This window comes from Gopherus flavomarginatus, chromosome 2 (assembly GCF_025201925.1).
Source record: "Gopherus flavomarginatus isolate rGopFla2 chromosome 2, rGopFla2.mat.asm, whole genome shotgun sequence".
Taxonomy (NCBI): domain Eukaryota; kingdom Metazoa; phylum Chordata; order Testudines; family Testudinidae; genus Gopherus; species Gopherus flavomarginatus.
In genome coordinates this window covers 19,351,823-19,368,272 of record NC_066618.1, presented here as the reverse complement: position 1 = coordinate 19,368,272, position 16,450 = coordinate 19,351,823, and the positions used below count along the sequence as shown (strand labels likewise).

At 42.7% G+C, this 16,450-nt stretch overlaps 1 protein-coding gene across 1 annotated transcript in view; it reads left to right on the top strand.

The window, feature by feature from the left end:
- Positions 1 to 16,450, top strand: part of PAXIP1 (PAX interacting protein 1) — a 96,797-nt gene that overhangs the window by 21,766 nt on the left and 58,581 nt on the right. The window contains exons 6-8 of the mRNA XM_050940405.1: positions 8,571 to 9,206; positions 14,001 to 14,730; positions 15,411 to 15,505. Coding sequence (XP_050796362.1) covers positions 8,571 to 9,206; positions 14,001 to 14,730; positions 15,411 to 15,505 — 1,461 coding nt within the window. The remainder of the gene's footprint in view (positions 1 to 8,570; positions 9,207 to 14,000; positions 14,731 to 15,410; positions 15,506 to 16,450) is intronic.

The window sequence follows — 16,450 nt, the reverse complement described above, 5'->3', positions numbered from 1 at the left end:
CACTGAAAATCAGCTCACGTGCCGAAGGTGGCACATGTGCCATAGGTTGCCTACCCCTGCACTAGTCAGTAGTGCATGTGCATTAGTATATGTCTTTTAAAATTACTTAGTGGCATTCCTGAAGAAAAATTACAAGGCTAGAGTAGAAATACTGTAAAACCACATATTGACTTTATAATCTTATTACTAGACTATCACTGAAAAAAGATTTGCAGTGCCTTCCATTTTGTTGACATTTTAGGGGTGTATGTGTTCGGGGAGAAGAATCCAAAAGGCAACCCTAAATAACAAAATTCCCAAAGGATTTTCCTCTTGGAGGAAGATGAAGGGTTATTTTGTCCCACTAATTACTGCATCATATTTTGATGAAAAATACTGAGCATTTACACAGAATTTTTAATATTCAGAGCTCTTCACAAACCCTAGCTAACCTTCAGATTAAGTAAGTGGTACTGCCTTTATATGGGTGGGGAAACTGAATAATAGGCTAAGGGCTTTGCCAGAGATGGCACATGGAGAAACCACCAGAACCAAGTCTTATAGTGTCCTATTAGTAATGCTCTAATTATGGCAGTTCCAATATAAGTACTTATTTCAGGTACTTACTTTTCTGGGAAAAAAAGTCCTAATGTGTTTGTTCTCAAACCATAATTAAATATTAAAAAAAATAAAAATAAAAACCCAAACCACAAAAAATTTTACTTAAACATTTCGAGCTATCTTATCAGTGGATACAGCAAGGTTGTCTTTGGTGTTTGTTATATGCTTTGGTAACTTAGGCACTGATTCTGCAAGTACTTTAACAGATGCTTGACATTATGGATGTGAGTAGTCTATAAAAAAATTGTGAAGTTAAGCATGTGTCTGAAGGCGTGCTGAATTGAGGGTCTAAAATGTATACTTTAAACTTGTGTAGATCTTTGTCAAGTTTGGAAATTTTTGATTGAGAAATAATTCTTTTATACATGTGTCAGGGTTCCCTCCCCACTCTGAACTCTAGGGTACAGATGTGGGAACCCGCATGAAAGACCCCCTAAGCTTATTTCTACCAGCTTAGGTTAAAAACTTCCCCAAGGTACAAATTCTTCCTTGACCTTGGACAGTGTTGCAGCCACCACCAAGTGAGTTAGACAAAGATTCAGGAAAAGGACCACTTGGAGTTCCTGTTTCCCCAAAATATCCCTCCAAGCCTCTTTACCTCCTTTCCTGGGGAGGCTTGAGAATAATATACCAACCAAATAGGTAAACAAGGTGATTACAGACCAGATCCATGGGTTTTTAGGACACTAAAAATCCAGTCAGATTCTTAAAAACAGAACTTTATTATAAAGAAAAAAAAATAAGAAGCACCTCTGTAAAATCAGGATGGAAGGTAATTTTACAGGGTAGTAAGATTTAAAACACAGAGGATACCCCTCTAGGCAAAACTTCAAAGTTACAAAAAACAGGACTAAGCCTCCCTCTTAGCATAGGGAAAATTCACAAGCTAAAACGAAAGATACATTTCCTTGCTACTACTTACTATTTCTGTAATTTTAGATGTCTCATTCAGTAGGAGCTGGATTACTTGCTTGGTCCCTCTCTTTGTCTCAAAGAGAACAACAAAGAGCATCCCCCCCCCCCCCCGCATTTGAAAGTATCTTCTCTCCCCATTGGTCATAGAATATCAGGGTTGGAAGGGACCTGAAGATGTCATCTAGTCCAACCCCCTGCTCAAAGTAGGACCAATTCCCAACTAAATCATCCCAGCCAGGGCTTTGTCAAGCCTGACCTTAAACCTCTCTAAGGAAGGAGAGTCCTCCACCTCCCTAGGTAACCCATTCCAGTGCTTCATCACCCTCCTAGTGAAAAAGCTTTCCTAATATCCAACCTAAACCTCCCCTACTGCAACTTGAGACCATTACTCCTTGTTCTGACGTCGGGTACCACTGAGAACAGTCTAGATCCATCCTCTTTGCAGCCCCCTTTCAGGTAGTTAAAAGCAGCTATCAACTCCCCCCTCATTCTTCTCTTCTGCAGACTAAACAGTCCCAATTCCCTGAGCCTCTCCTCATAAGTCATGTGCTCCAGCCCCCTAATCATTTTTGTTGCCCTCCACTAGACTCTTTCCAATTTTTCCATATCCTTGTAGTGTGGGGCCCAAAACTGGACACAGTACTCCAGATGAGGCCTCACCAGTGTCGAATAGAGAGGAACGATCACGTCCCTCAATCTGCTGGCAATGCCCCTACTTATACAGCCTAAAATGCCATTAACCTTCTTGGCAACAGGGGCACACTGTTGACTCATATCCAGCTTCTCATCCACTGTAACCCCTAAGTCCTTTTCTGTAGAACTGCTTCTTAGCCATTCGGTCCCTGGTCTATAAGAGTGAATGGGATTCTTCCGTCCTAAGTGCAGGACTCTGCACTTGTCCTTGTTGAACCTCATCAGATTTCTTTTGGCCCAATCCCCTAATTTGTCTAAATCCCTCTGTATCCTATCCCTACCCTCCAACATATCTACCACTCCTCCCAGTTTAGTGTCATCTGCAAACTTCCTGAGGGTGCAGTCCATGCCTTCCTCCAGATCATTGTTCATACACAGGACATTCCCTGCTGACTGGTATTTCTTGTGGGCTTCCTGTGGGCTGTGCTGTATGTTGCGGGATCGAAGCCCTAAATTATAAGCTTTTTTGGGCAGAAACACTATGTTTTATGTTTTGAGCTCGATGCATATTTATAATGTTAGAGAAAACACATTAGCATTTCATATTATTTAACTGTCATTTTTGTGGATTTATATGCACCGTACTTTACATCTTCTCTCTAAACTTTCAGACATATTATTTAATTTTACATAATTACTGAAGGAAAAAGACTGTATAAGATGACTACTCTTGAGTCCTCTTTATCATAATACAATAGAGTACTTCTGTGGAGTAATTTGCTTTGACAATAGCCATGATATCAATAAAGATTTACAAGTCATTATGACTAAATAGGGTGAGATAAAATGAGATGTCTAATACTTGCCAATGAGAAAAGAAAATAGGAGCACATGTCTGTGAATACTTCATGCAACCTGGTTTTATTATATGTGAATGCGAGTTTTGCTTTCCAGAAATAATGCTGGATGACCATTAGCTGAAAAGGCATTTCTCAAAATATAGTTCAAAGGACATTGTCAATTTGTTTTTTTTTTTAAATTGACTAAAAATCCCAGCTTCTGATAGAATGCCTTTTAAATATTACATCCTAAAAGGTTTTTTTAAATTTAAATTAAAGAAATTAATAAGGAGTTTTTCTGCTTGATGAAGTCTGTAAGGGCGTTTCAAGAAAAGGAGATAACTAGTTATAGCACTGCTCCTGCAAACATGCATGTGGGTAATTCATACTTTTCCGAAAGGGGAAAGAGTGATATTGACTGTGTACAGATTGTTTTTACTTTGTGTATTTGAGAGCTAACTGGAAAAAACAATAATACATTTTCCCCTTTGTAACAATAGAAGTACAAAAATTCAGGCATTTTTTTCAAGTTGATGGTGGTCTTTTCAGTTCTGTTTTCAGCTTTTAGTAAATTGCATGGAGGGCTGATACTAAGGTAGGAGTACAGGCCTAAGAGAGAGAAATATAAATGAGTAGAAGAGGTGAGTTTTGAATTTGTGGTCCTGGCTTCCAGCCTGATGCACTTTTCTGTAGCCTAAGGCATGTGTGTCTGTGCCAGTCGGCAAACATGCTGTGCATTAGGCAGGCTAATTCTGCTGAGGTGAGGAACTATGGCTATTAGCCTGAATGGGCAGTGATGGTGTTCCTAGCCTCTGTTTGCCAGAAGCTAGGAATGGACGACTGTGGATGGATCACTTGATGATTGCCTATTCTGTTCATTCCCTCTGAAGCACCTGGCATTAGCCACTGTCAGAAGACAGGATATTGGGCTAGATAGACCCAGGGCCAGCTCCAGGCCACAGCGCGCCAAGCACGTGCCTGGGGCGGCACACGGCGGGGGGCGCTCTGCAGGTTGCTGGGAGGGCGGCAGGGGGCTCCAGTGGGCCTCCCGCAGGCGTGCCTGCGGAGGGTCCGCTGGTCCCGCGGCTCTGGTGGAGCATCCACAGGCACGCCTGCGGGAGGTCCACCGGAGCCGCGGGACTGGCGAGCAGCAGAACGCCCCCCGCGGTGTGCCGCTGTGCTTGGGGCAGTGAAATTGCTAGACCCAGCCCTGGATGGACCTTTTGGTCTGATCCAGTATGGCTGGTCTTAACGTTCTTATGTTCTAATGACCAGCAAAATCTGGTACACCTGAAAATGACCTATCCCCCAGATAGAGCTGTTCTGGCTTCTGCTGGTGAAAGGGGAGATTTGAGAGGCTGAGGATAATATAATAGTACACTTATTAGCATATTGTAAAATGTAATTTAAGTGCTTTAAGCAATAGGATGTACCCACCACTTTCCTTGGAAAGCTATTTCAGTGTCCAGATTTCATTTTGAGGAATGTGTCTGTCTCTCTCCTTTAGTTTCATCGATGTACTTCTTTTAGGGATCCTTCAAATACCCAGGATCTTATGTCCTCTTAGTCCTCAGGACTAATTCAGCAAAATCAGAACCATGGATTGAATATTTGGTGCTAGATTTTTCGAAAAGTGGCATCCATTTTGTGGTTATAATTTTGTGGCCACTATTAGTTGAGGTACAAATTAAGTGCTTGAATATCTGAATGACTTACATTTCTCCTGGAGTTATTTGTACCTGAGAGAGTTATTTGCGCAGTGAGATCCCATGAGGTTTGGAATGAAAATCATGTACTCTGTGTCTAATTTGTTTTTTGTACTTTGAGTCTTAAGTGAGAATGATCACAAAGGAAAAGAGTGCCTAAATTCCATTAATTAGCCTGCTGTTGCTTAAGCCTCCCATGGAACAGGTCAAAGTGTGTCCATTGCAGCATCTTTGTTTTAGAAAGATTGATAAGTATAATCGTGACAGTCTACACACCCCAGAGAATAAAGCAGACTAACTAATAGCAGCATTAAATCTGAATATGGCAACTTCCTGCACAAGTGTGACTGTCCTGCTGATTTGAACAGTTTTATTGGCCACAAACAATAGGATGGCTGTTGCTTAATTCTATGGTAGGAAGTGTGATGTAGTTTAGAGACTCCTTATGGATTTGTCCAAAGGCTTTTTTATTACACATTTGGTCTCTTAACAGTGTGGGCTTAGTTATTTTATAGGTTCACTGTGTTCTTAAGATACTTGCTAGTTTGTTTTCACATAGCAGCGCCACTTGCAGATATTGTCACATCGTTGTTTTGGAATTAGCTGGGTTAATTTGAAAAAAAAAATGATTCCGGCCACATGATCAAACTAATTTTTTCGATTTAAAGGGCTCTTTAAATCATTTTCTGTACTCCACCTTGGCAAGTGGAGTAGCGCTTACATCGAGGTTAAAGGTATTGTGGTTGCAATCCCAGGTTAAAGGTATTGTGGATGCAATTCAACATTATTGGCCTCCGGGAGTTATCCCAGAATGCTCCCTTGTGACCGCTCTGGACAACACTCTCAACTCCGATGCACTAGCCAGATGGGCAGGAAAAGCCCCGGGAACTTTTGAATTTCATTTCCTGTTTGGTGACCATCAGCACAGTCCACCATCACAGGTGACCATGCAGAGTCCACCATCACAAGAGACCACGCAGTCCTGGATTTGCGGACGAGCTCCAGCATGGTCCGAATGGGAGGTACTGGATCTCATCGCATGTTGGGGAGACAAGTCTGTTATGGCAGAACTACATTCCAAAAAAAGGAACGCAAATATGTATGCTAAACTCTCCAGGGCCATGATGGAAAGAGGCTACTCCAGGGACACAGAGCAGTGTCATACAAAAATCGAGGAGCTCAGGCAAGTGTACCAAAAAGCCAGGGAGGGAAACAGGCGCTCTGGGTCACAGCCCCATACATTCCACTTCTACCGTGAGCTCCATGCAATTATGAGGAGTGATGCCACCAGGGCCGGTGCAACCATTTAGGCGGACTAGGTGGTTGCCTAGGGCGCCGAGATTTGGGGGCGCCAAAAAACGCCCCCAAATTTTTTTTAAATGGTTGAGCAGCCGCTGCTGCTGGGACAGAGAGGGAGTCTGAGCTGCCGGCGGCAGCTGGCAGCCCAGAGTGTCCCCTGGGTCAGGGCGCCGCTGCGGCAGCTGGCAGCCCAGGGTGTTCCCCGGGTCAGGGCACCGCCGCGGCAGCCCAGGGGGTCCCCCGGGTCAGGGCGCGGCAGCCGGCAGCCCAAGGGGTCCCCCCGGTCAGGGCGCCGTTGCCGGCAGCCCAGGGCTTCCTCTGGGTCAGGGCACCGTTGCCGGCAGCCCAGGGGGTCCCCCGGATCAGGGCGCCGCCGCAGCAGCCGGCAGCCCAGGGGGTCCTCCCGGTCAGGCCGCCGCCGCTGCAGCCGGCCGCCCAGGGCTTCCTCTGGGTCAACGCGCCAGCAGGGCCGCCCAGAGAGGGGGGCAAGAGGGGCAATTTGCCCCAGGTCCTGCAGGGGCCCCCACGAGAGTTTTTCGAGGCCCCTGGAGCGGGGTCCTTCACTCGCTCCAGGAGCCCCAGAAAACTCTCGTGGGGCCCGGGCCCCTGGAGCTTCTTCTGCTCCCGGTCCTCGCTGGCGGGGGTTCCTTCCGCTCCGGGGCGGAAGGACCCCCTGCCTGTGAATTACCGCTGAAGCGGGACCCGCTGCCAACATGCAGCCCAGTCTTCGGCGGTAATTCGGCAGCGGGGGGCCCTTCCGCTCTGGGACCCGTCGCCAAAGTGCTCCGGAGACCTGCGGCGGGGGCCCTCCACCACAGAATTACCGCTGAAGACCCGGCTGCACTTCGGCAGCTGGTCCCACTTCGGCGGCAATTCGGTGGTGGGGGGGCCCCGCAGCAGGTCTCCGGGGCACTTCGGCAGCGGGTCTCAGAGCGAAAGGGCCCGCCGCCGCCGAATTACTGCCAAAGCGGGGGCCCCCCGCCACCGAAGACCCCAGGCCCCCGGAATCCTCTGGGCTGCCCTGGCGCGCCGCTGGCAACCCAGGGGGGTCCCCTGGGTCAGCACGCCGCTGCCGGCAGCCGCCAGCCCAGGGATTCCACTGCGCAGTCCTGCTTGGAGAGGATGCGGAGCAGAAGTGAGCTGGGGTGGGGAGGTACCGCAGGGCTCCTCAGGCCAGGGGGTGGGTGGCACACTTCAGAGCGGGGGGCTGCTGCAGGGCTGGGGGGGGGAGGCGCAAGGTGGAAGTTTTGCCTAGGGCGTGAAACTTCCTTGCACCGGCCCTGAACGCCACCAGTACCCCACCACTGTCCATGGACACCTGCAAGAGGGGAATTGCACGGAGCAAGGAAGAAGAGTCATTGGAGGACGAAGAGGAGGACAGTGCACAGGTGGCAAGTGGGGAATCTGTTCTCCCTCTCCCCCCCTCTCCCCAGCCAGGAACAACCTCCATTCTCGAGGTGTTTGTAACTTTCAGGTTCTACTATAGTACCTGGGTTTGCAAGACAATTTAGAAATACAAATAAACTAACAGGAACTAATGGAAGTCAAAAATGAAATTCCAGTAGGAGCAGGTTTCTATTTAAACACAAATCAAACAAGTCCATTTTCTAAGATGTTTTTGGCTCTTTACTTTAGTAATAGTGATTATAATACTTAGCTCTCTTACAATGCTTTTCATCTGTGAGATCATTGGAAGGGGAATATGATTTCTCCCTATCACTTTCTGGGGTGCAATCCAGACTAGTGAGGGGGGAGGGATAGCTCAGTGGTTTGTGAGTTCAATCCTTGAGAAGGCCATTTAGGGCATAGGTCAACAGAAGATGGACCACCTGTGCCACCTACCCATCAGCATAGGTAGTTCACCTATGTTGACGTAGCTCTCTCTCCACTGGGGTTAGATTGACTTAACTGTGCCACTCAGTGTGGATTTTTCACACCCCTCAGTGACATGGTTTGGTCAATCTAATATTTTAGTGTAACATAGGCCTCACTATGGTAAGAGAGGTTACTGGATGTTACCATCCAACAGATGGGTATATCTTCTGAATAGTTTGGATCCTTTGGTTCTCATCCTGAGTAATTTAGCACCACTTCTCAGCAAGAATGATCTTTGATTTAAAAACGTCACTGTCACAGTTATTGACAATATATTTTTAAAGCTAGTGGCATAACAAACTAATAACATTTTAGTTGTTATATTGCATCCATAAGTGAATGGATAATTATAGGAGTTGTAGTAGGCTGCATCTGAAAGCGTAAAAGTTGGTTGCTTGAAAGCAGTTGCCTTACTTGAGTTAATCTGTCTGATTACTTTCTTGGTTCTTAGTTTGGGTCTTGTTAATGTGTAAAATTTGTAAATGTTCAGTTGTTGCTGTTTTACAGATTCCAGTGTAGTCATGTGCCCTATGACACCAAGATAAAAGTTGATAGTGATGGTGTCAGCTAAGTGTATATGAAATCGTATTCAGAGCTAATCTTTATTCATACCACTAGAAATAATTAAATCTTGTCTAATTATGTGTGGGAGGGAATATGTAATACATTTTATTTATAGTCTTTTCTTATGTCTCATCCACAGGAAAAATATGAATGCGCTTGTAAACGAGAGAGCATTAAAATTGTGACACCTGATTGGGTACTAGATTCTATATCTGATAAAGCTAAAAAAGAAGAGATATCCTATCATCCCCGTCTAATTATATATGAGGAGGGAGAGGAGGAGGAAGAAGACGACGCAGAAAATGAAGAACAAGATTCTCAAAATGAAGCTAGTACTGATGAAAAATTATCAAGCCCAGCATCATCTCGAGAAGGATCGCCTTTGGGTGACCAGGCTTTTTCACCAAAACCTATTAGTGCTGATAAAACAAAAGGGGAATTGATGTTTGATGATTCCTCAGATTCCTCTCCTGAAAAGCAAGAAAGGAATTTGAACTGGACACCAGCTGAAGTCCCACAGACAGCTGCAGCAAAGCGCAGGTTGCCTCAAGGCAAGGACTCTGGGTTAATTAATTTGTGTGCCAATGTCCCACCAGTACCAGGCAATATTTTGCCTCCAGAAATCAGAGGTAATATAATGGCTTCCGTTCAAGGTACCCAAGGCTCTGAACGACCAGAAATGATGACTACGTGGAGTCCAGCAGTACGGACATTAAGAAACATTACTAATAGTGCTGATATTCAGCAGATTAATAGACCATCAAATGTAGCACATGTAAGTGTTGGATTTTTAATTTACAATATTGGGCTAACATTTTAAAGAAGTTTGTTTCCTTCTGAAATCCTCAAAATATGAGAAAGGGGGTAAATATTCCCAGACTACATAGAGATTAGACACAGCTAGATTAAATTTTGCCCCAGTAGTCAACGTATTCATTAGTATTTTAGCTTCACAAAAGGAAAAAAATTGTGAACTGGTGGAATATAGTGATATTACAAAAATCAAAATTTAATTCCAGCATTTGATATCAAGATTCATATTAGGCACTTTCATTGTTGGCAGGAGCACAAAGTGATTCACAGTCTTCAAGCTAGTTGCCCTATTCATTAAACCAAACTTTGTGTCCTTCAGTACTTTTATTCAGTGCAATAAATTGCCCTGTTCTATACTCAGAAAATTTTGAAGTCGATGATTCTCTCAGACAGCTACAATTTGATATCTATTGTGCATTTGCAGTGTTTAGTACTACTGAGTAACATTAAATTGCTATGCAGTATAGCCAAGGTCCTAACTTATGCATTCTATCTCCAGTGCAATCCACACAGTTTTTGTAAAATAGTTATGGTTAATTTATTTCTTCTAGAAAGAATATGAAATAAGTGATCACGCATTGAAATAAAGACACTACTAGATTTCAGTGAATGCCTGTTGAAAGAATTGGCGTAGGGAAAGGCAGGGTGCTGGTGAAGTTATTTGACTCTTCTAGACAGTGCATTTTATTCAAATAATTGTACTTGAATGTGCAACAGCTAGACCATGGGTAAAACTTCCAAAAGTGCCTAAGGGTATGTCTGCACTTCGGTGTAAGCCCAGGGTTAGTAGAACTCAAGTAAGCAGACCTGGGTTTGTTAACCTAGGGCCTGAGTGTCTATGCTAATTTGTAATCTTGATTCCAAAACTAGGGCTCCAGAGGCTATACTGCATTATACAGGACTGAGTCCAATCATCCATATCCCAGACTTCCTAGTTCTCTCCCAAAATGTGGCTGCTCTAGCCTTTTGCCCATGGTTCAGTGTGGGAAAACTTGACTGTCCATCAATCTTGACTATCCAGAGCACAAAGAAAGTCAGCCTATGGGATTGTGGGATATTTTTGGCAGTCTTCGGGAGTACAAGTCCAGTGGAGCTGCATCTAAACTACAAAGTGATGGGGCTTGAACCCTCCACCCCGATGGGGTCCTGGAACCCTAGGTCTCACCTTTGGGTTAGCACAGTTTATTTGTAGACAGATGTGTGCTTAGGCTTGAGCCTGAGTTTGAACCCTGGGCTTGCTTTGCAGTGTGGACATACCCCAAATGACACATGAGCACACATCCCATATTCAGAAATGACTGAGACACTCAGGAACCTAAATCACATTGAAAGGTCCCGTGTGCCTAAGTCAATTTTGCAAATGGCACAAGGGCTTCTGGGTCACTTAGGCACTTTTGAGAGTTTTGCCCCACATCTTGAAATATGACCTTTGTTTCCTGTGTGTCCTGCAGAGCTTTTGGATTCTGTGCTTGGATGAGGTAGGAATCAGTGTACAGATCTCCTTGCATACTGAGATCCTTCCAAAGCAATCCTCTCTGTGTGTGCTTATATTTTATTTAATGTTTATGTTATGGTCTCTAGAGGCCTCCATGAGGTCAGGACCCGTTGGTGCGAAGTGTTGTACAAACATAGACCATGTAACAGTCACTGCCCCAAGGAGCTTACAGTTTAAAAGATATGACATAATAGGTGGATAAGAGAAACAAATGGGAAGAGACTGAGTAACAAATGTAAAATTTTTTTATGTATGATAAATCCTACCTCAGTGGTTCTCAGTCTTTCCAGACTACCGTATCCCTGAAGCCCAAACCCCGCTGCGTGGGGCTGAAGTCCAAGCTGTGCCATCTTGGGCTGAAGCGTGTAACTTAGCTTAGGGTGTGGGGCCACAGGCAGTTGCCCTGCTTGCCACCCCCTAATGCCAGCCTTGCACTTGCCACCCATTTAAACCTGTCCTACAACCCTCAGGGGGGTTGCAACCCCCTGAGGTTGAGAAACACTGATCTAGATGAGGAGTACTTGTGGCACCTTAGAGACTAACAAGTTTATTTCAGCATAAGCTTTCATGGGCTACAGCTCACTTCTTCGGATGCATAGGATGAAGAAGTGAGCCGTAGCCCACGAAAACTTATGCTGAAATAAATTTGTTAGTCTCTAAGGTGCCACAAGTACTCCTGTTCTTTTTGTGGATACAGACTAACACGGCTGCTACTCTGAAACCTGATCTAGATGAGTTGACGTACCCCCTGGAAGACCTCTGTGTCCCCCCAGGGGTACAGGTACCCCTGGTTGAGGACACTGTCCTACCTCATCTTCTTTTAAGATGGGATCAGAAGGGGCCTCGGATGACTGACAGCCTTTCCATTGGTGGGCAGAGCAGTGCATACCACATAGCATTGCCTATGCAAAATGGAATGACCATGCTAAATTGTCAATTGTTTTTATTTGCAAATGTAAATTAGACCTTAGGGCAAGTTTTTGTGCACGCTTAACTGTTGATTGCTTGAGTAAATAGACACATGGGTGTGTAGATTACTAGGTGTCTCCTTGGCTTCCTGCCTGTGCCAATACCTGGCTTTCAATTGCACATGCATACACAACAATACATGTGCAAGCAGGTTTTTTTAATCATTTGGCCTTTGAAGACACTATGCAACTTTTAAAATATTTTTCCCTCCTTTTGTAGCAGTAGAACAACCAAATATAAATTTCACTTAAGCTTTCATTTTAAGCTACACCTCTACCTCGATAGAACGCCGTCCTCGGGAGCCAAAAAATCTTAGCACGTTATAAGTGAAACCACGTTATATTGAACTTGCTTTGATCCACTGGAGTGCACAGCCCCACCCCTCTGGAGCGCCTCTTTACCATGTTATATCCGAATTCATGTTATATCGGGTCGCATTATATCGGGGTAGATGTGTATTTGTCTGTCTGTCAAATTTTAGCTGATGTTGCTTATACGTATTTCACAACTGTGCCCAGTTATGCAGCCCTTATACAAAGACTACCATTGATATTAATGGGGAACTCGTGTAAGATAGATTTTCTGTGTTTTTCTGTTTGATTTGAAAGGGAAAATCTAATGCTGGCTATGCTTTTAATTTCCCTTCCACTAGAATTCTTCTGTTCCCTCTTCCCCCTGCATTCTGTACAATCTCAGAGATTTTTTAAAAAGTGTTTATAGTAAAATTTAGTGTAGTAAAGACTTTGTGCAGGAGGACATCTGAAAACGATTTGCCTCTAGAAGGAAGGATGGTTCTGTGCTTAAGACACCAAACTGGGGCTCAAGAGATTTAGATTCAGGCACAAGCGTCCCATGCATCCGTGAAACAATTACTTAATTCCTCTATGTTTCAGTTTCCCATCTGTAAAATGGGGTAATTGTGGTTTTGTACATAACCGGGAACTTGGGAGGATAAAATTCATTAATTTAAGTCATTAGCAGTTGATATGTTCAGAATCTACAAATGATGGGCCCACATAACCGTCTCTTTTGGGCAGATCTGCACAGCCTGTTGATCAGTCCTGCCACCAAATAAAGTACCAGCCCTGAGTAGTGTGGCATCTCGTTTAACAAGGGATGTTTGCTTTTGGCTCATGGGTACTGTGATGGTTGCTGGCCCTCATAAACTATCCTGCATTGACTAAGATGGCTGGTGCCATCACAGAAGGAATTTCTGTGTACTATTCTATGGGAAGACTGAAATCACTGAAACTCCAAAAGTGAAAATGTATTAAACAAAAATGAAAGTGGGCTTCTTGACCTTCCTTATTGGTTTTTTTTGGACACAATATCAGATTTTTTCAGATGCTAAAGAACTCTTTTTTTTAATCAGTAAATTCAGATTTTATGTAGTGAAGTAGCTCAATAAACCAATTTTGATTGTTTCAGAATAACTTTTAGATTCCTCTCCTCTTCATGTTTTGAAAGACTTTAATGAAATTGGTAGATTAGTAGTTCATGGAGACTACAGTATCTTTCTGTGGTTTTTTGAAGTTGATTATTAATGTTAGAAAAATATCTGCTGTTTTAGTACACATTTTGGTATTATTGACAGTTTGCATAGTTTTTCTGTTATCTAGTACCTTTTTTTAAACAAAAATATATACGGTATCTGAGCTTCTGTGAAACAATCTTCCTTAATTGTGAACTGCAAAGTAAAAAATGAAAATGAAGCCCCAGAAGTTTGACTGTTGACATTAACAGTCAAAGACTAAATTTAAAAAAAAAAACCCAAACCTCATATTTTAGCAACATTTAGACTTTTTTGTAAAGGATATATCAGAATAGGTAGTTTCATGACATCACAACTTCCTTTGATTGCAATGCAACTACTAGTGTTTGTGCTATTACTGCATGATCCATTTTGGGATGCACACAAAAAATCTTGCCATATGCCATGTAGATTTTTGGAGGGAAAAAGGTGACCTGTGCTGAATTCTCCTTCCCAAACAGCTTAGACAGTTGGGACTTTCTGCACAGATTTTTGGAGTTATTTCCACTTTCATGTTTTCTTTGGAGTTTAGCTATGCCATTTATAGTGCAATTATTCCTTTAAATATGTTCTTTCCATTTTTGAATGCTGTTGTAGTGATGATGTAATAACATATAAATGAAGGATTTTGTTTACTTTGAAAGGTATGTAAAACATAGACATATTATATTCATTCATTTTTTTAAAAGCTAAATATTTTTCAAATTTGTTATTTATATTTTTATATCTTAAAGGTCACAATATTAATCTTTGTTTTCTAGATCTTGCAATCCCTTTCAGCACCTACAAAAAGTTTAGAACAACAAGTAAATCATAGCCAGCAGGGACATACAAACGCTGTGTTGTTTAGCCAAGTCAAATTAACTCCAGAGACACATTTATTACAACAACAGCAGCATCAAACACAGCAGCAGCAGCAGCACCACCCTCTTTTACACCTTCAACCTCAACAACTTATGCAGTTGCAGCAACAGCAGCAGCAACAACCACAGATTCCTCAACAACCTTTCCCACAGCAACAGTCTCATCAGTTTTCACAACAGCAACAGCAAGTTCATCAGCAACACCAGTTTACACAGCAGCTACAGTTTCCACAGCAACAGCTACATCCTCAACAACAACTCCACCGTCCTCAGCAACAGCTGCAATTCCAACAGCAGCATGCCTTGCAACAGCAGTTGCATCAGTTACAACAACAACAGTTGCAGCAGCAACAATTACAGCAAATACAGCAGCAGAACCTTCAGCAGCAACAACTACAGCAGCAACAGCAGCAAATTCAGCAACAGCAGTTGCAGCAGCAGCATTTACAGCGATTACATCAGCAACATCAACAGCAGCAAATGCAAACTCAAGCGCCGCAACATTTGACTCAAACATCTCAGCCACTACAACATCAGGTGCCAGCCCAGCAACTACAACATCACCAGCAGCAACAGCAGCCACAGCTGCAGCAACATCAGCTGTTTGGACATGATCCAGCCATAGAGAGTTAGTAATAATTGATTTATAATCCTGAAAGTGATGGCCAATCATATGAAATGTTTGTTGGGTTAAAATTTGTTCTTGATCAAAAATATAGTATACACACATAAATAACTAGGGACTATCCAGTACTCGATGGAAGGTGAAAGCATTGAGATCTTTCTATTTTCTGGTTTGTGTTTTTCGCTACTACCATCTAAATGTATATATTCTGTTAGTCTGTGTGTACTGTACATATAAAAGCAAAACACAACTTTATTGTTGAGAGGCAGGGAGGGAAATTTTAAAAGAGAGAGAGGTTGGGGAAGAATATTCCAAAGGCTGGGGAAACTAGATGGGTCATGAGAGATATTGATATTCTATTACCATTCACATCCAGATTCCTGTTTCAGCACCTGCCCATCCTGGTATCAGCTGGAAAGTTTTTCCATCAGACTGGTGGTGGTTTATATGAAATGAATAGCATATAATTCTTAGTTGACCTAGTTTTCATTTCACATTGGGGGGAAAAAACACTTCTTGAGCTGTATTGTAGAGAAGCAGGACTTCAGAAAGAAAAAAAATTCAAATTTCATTTGTTCCATAGCTGATAGTGGGAAATTTTAATATAACAAATGTGGTCTGAAATGGTAGCCTCCAAACTGCTTTAGTTTACAGTTTTCTATTTCATCTGCAAACTATTCTAGTTCCAGAAGAATATTTCCTGTTGGGCTGTGTCTTTGCAATTGCTGATTACCCAGAACAGATGTCTGACAAACAGCTGTTAGCGACTTGGAAACGGGTAAGGTTCTACCTTATTCAAAATGTAATATGATTGAAAAGTAAAATAATTAGAAAGCAAAGATTGCAAGTATTGTGGTTTTAAAAACACTACAAACTTTATGCTACACATTCCAGATGTTTTGCTATCTATCTTATGACATAAAGAGTAATATTAAACTACAGAGTTAACCAGACAAAACAGGAATAGAAAATGCAACATATGCAATATTGCTCAGTTAATGCTGCTCTTGGCGGCAGCATGATTTAGCATTTCCTGGCCTTTTGTGTTTTTAAACTTTGCAATCTTAACGTTGTATTATCATATTTTTTTGCATTTTACATCACTATTTAAAAAAAAATGTTGTGCACACATAATAACTTCAGCAGTTAAATGGGCCTAAGTCAGCTGTGAAGCACACATCTGATGGAGGTGAATGAGATGGGAGAGGGATGTAATTTCACCTATGCTGATGAATAAATACTGGCAAAACCCCAACCCTGTTCTTTTCTAATTGAGAAGAGGAGGATCTTCTCGAAGCCTCTGCTGGACAGGTTGTAGTCAAAGTTACCAGGGTCATCCACATAACTATATTTTATTATGCAGAATTCTAACAGTGAACGTTCTGTAGAGACTTTGTGTTTACTATTCAGGCTGAATTGCATGATTTTGTAAGCTAATTTTATAGCTAAGCACAAAAAGAAATAAAAAAGTCCTCAATTTTCTAAAAAGTACTAATAGTTATTTGTTTTTCTAATACTTCTAAAGATGAGAATGCATTTTTCATGGTTCAGCGAAAAAGTGTAAACTAAAGTCTGTTTCTTCCCCTTCGTTCAAATATTAATAGTTCTTCAAGTGCTTGCTCATGTCCATTCCATATTAGCTGTGTGTGCTCGCCGTATGCACTGGGGCCAGAAGTTTTTCCATCAATGGTTTCTGTAGGGGACCGGCTCTCGCACCCTCTGG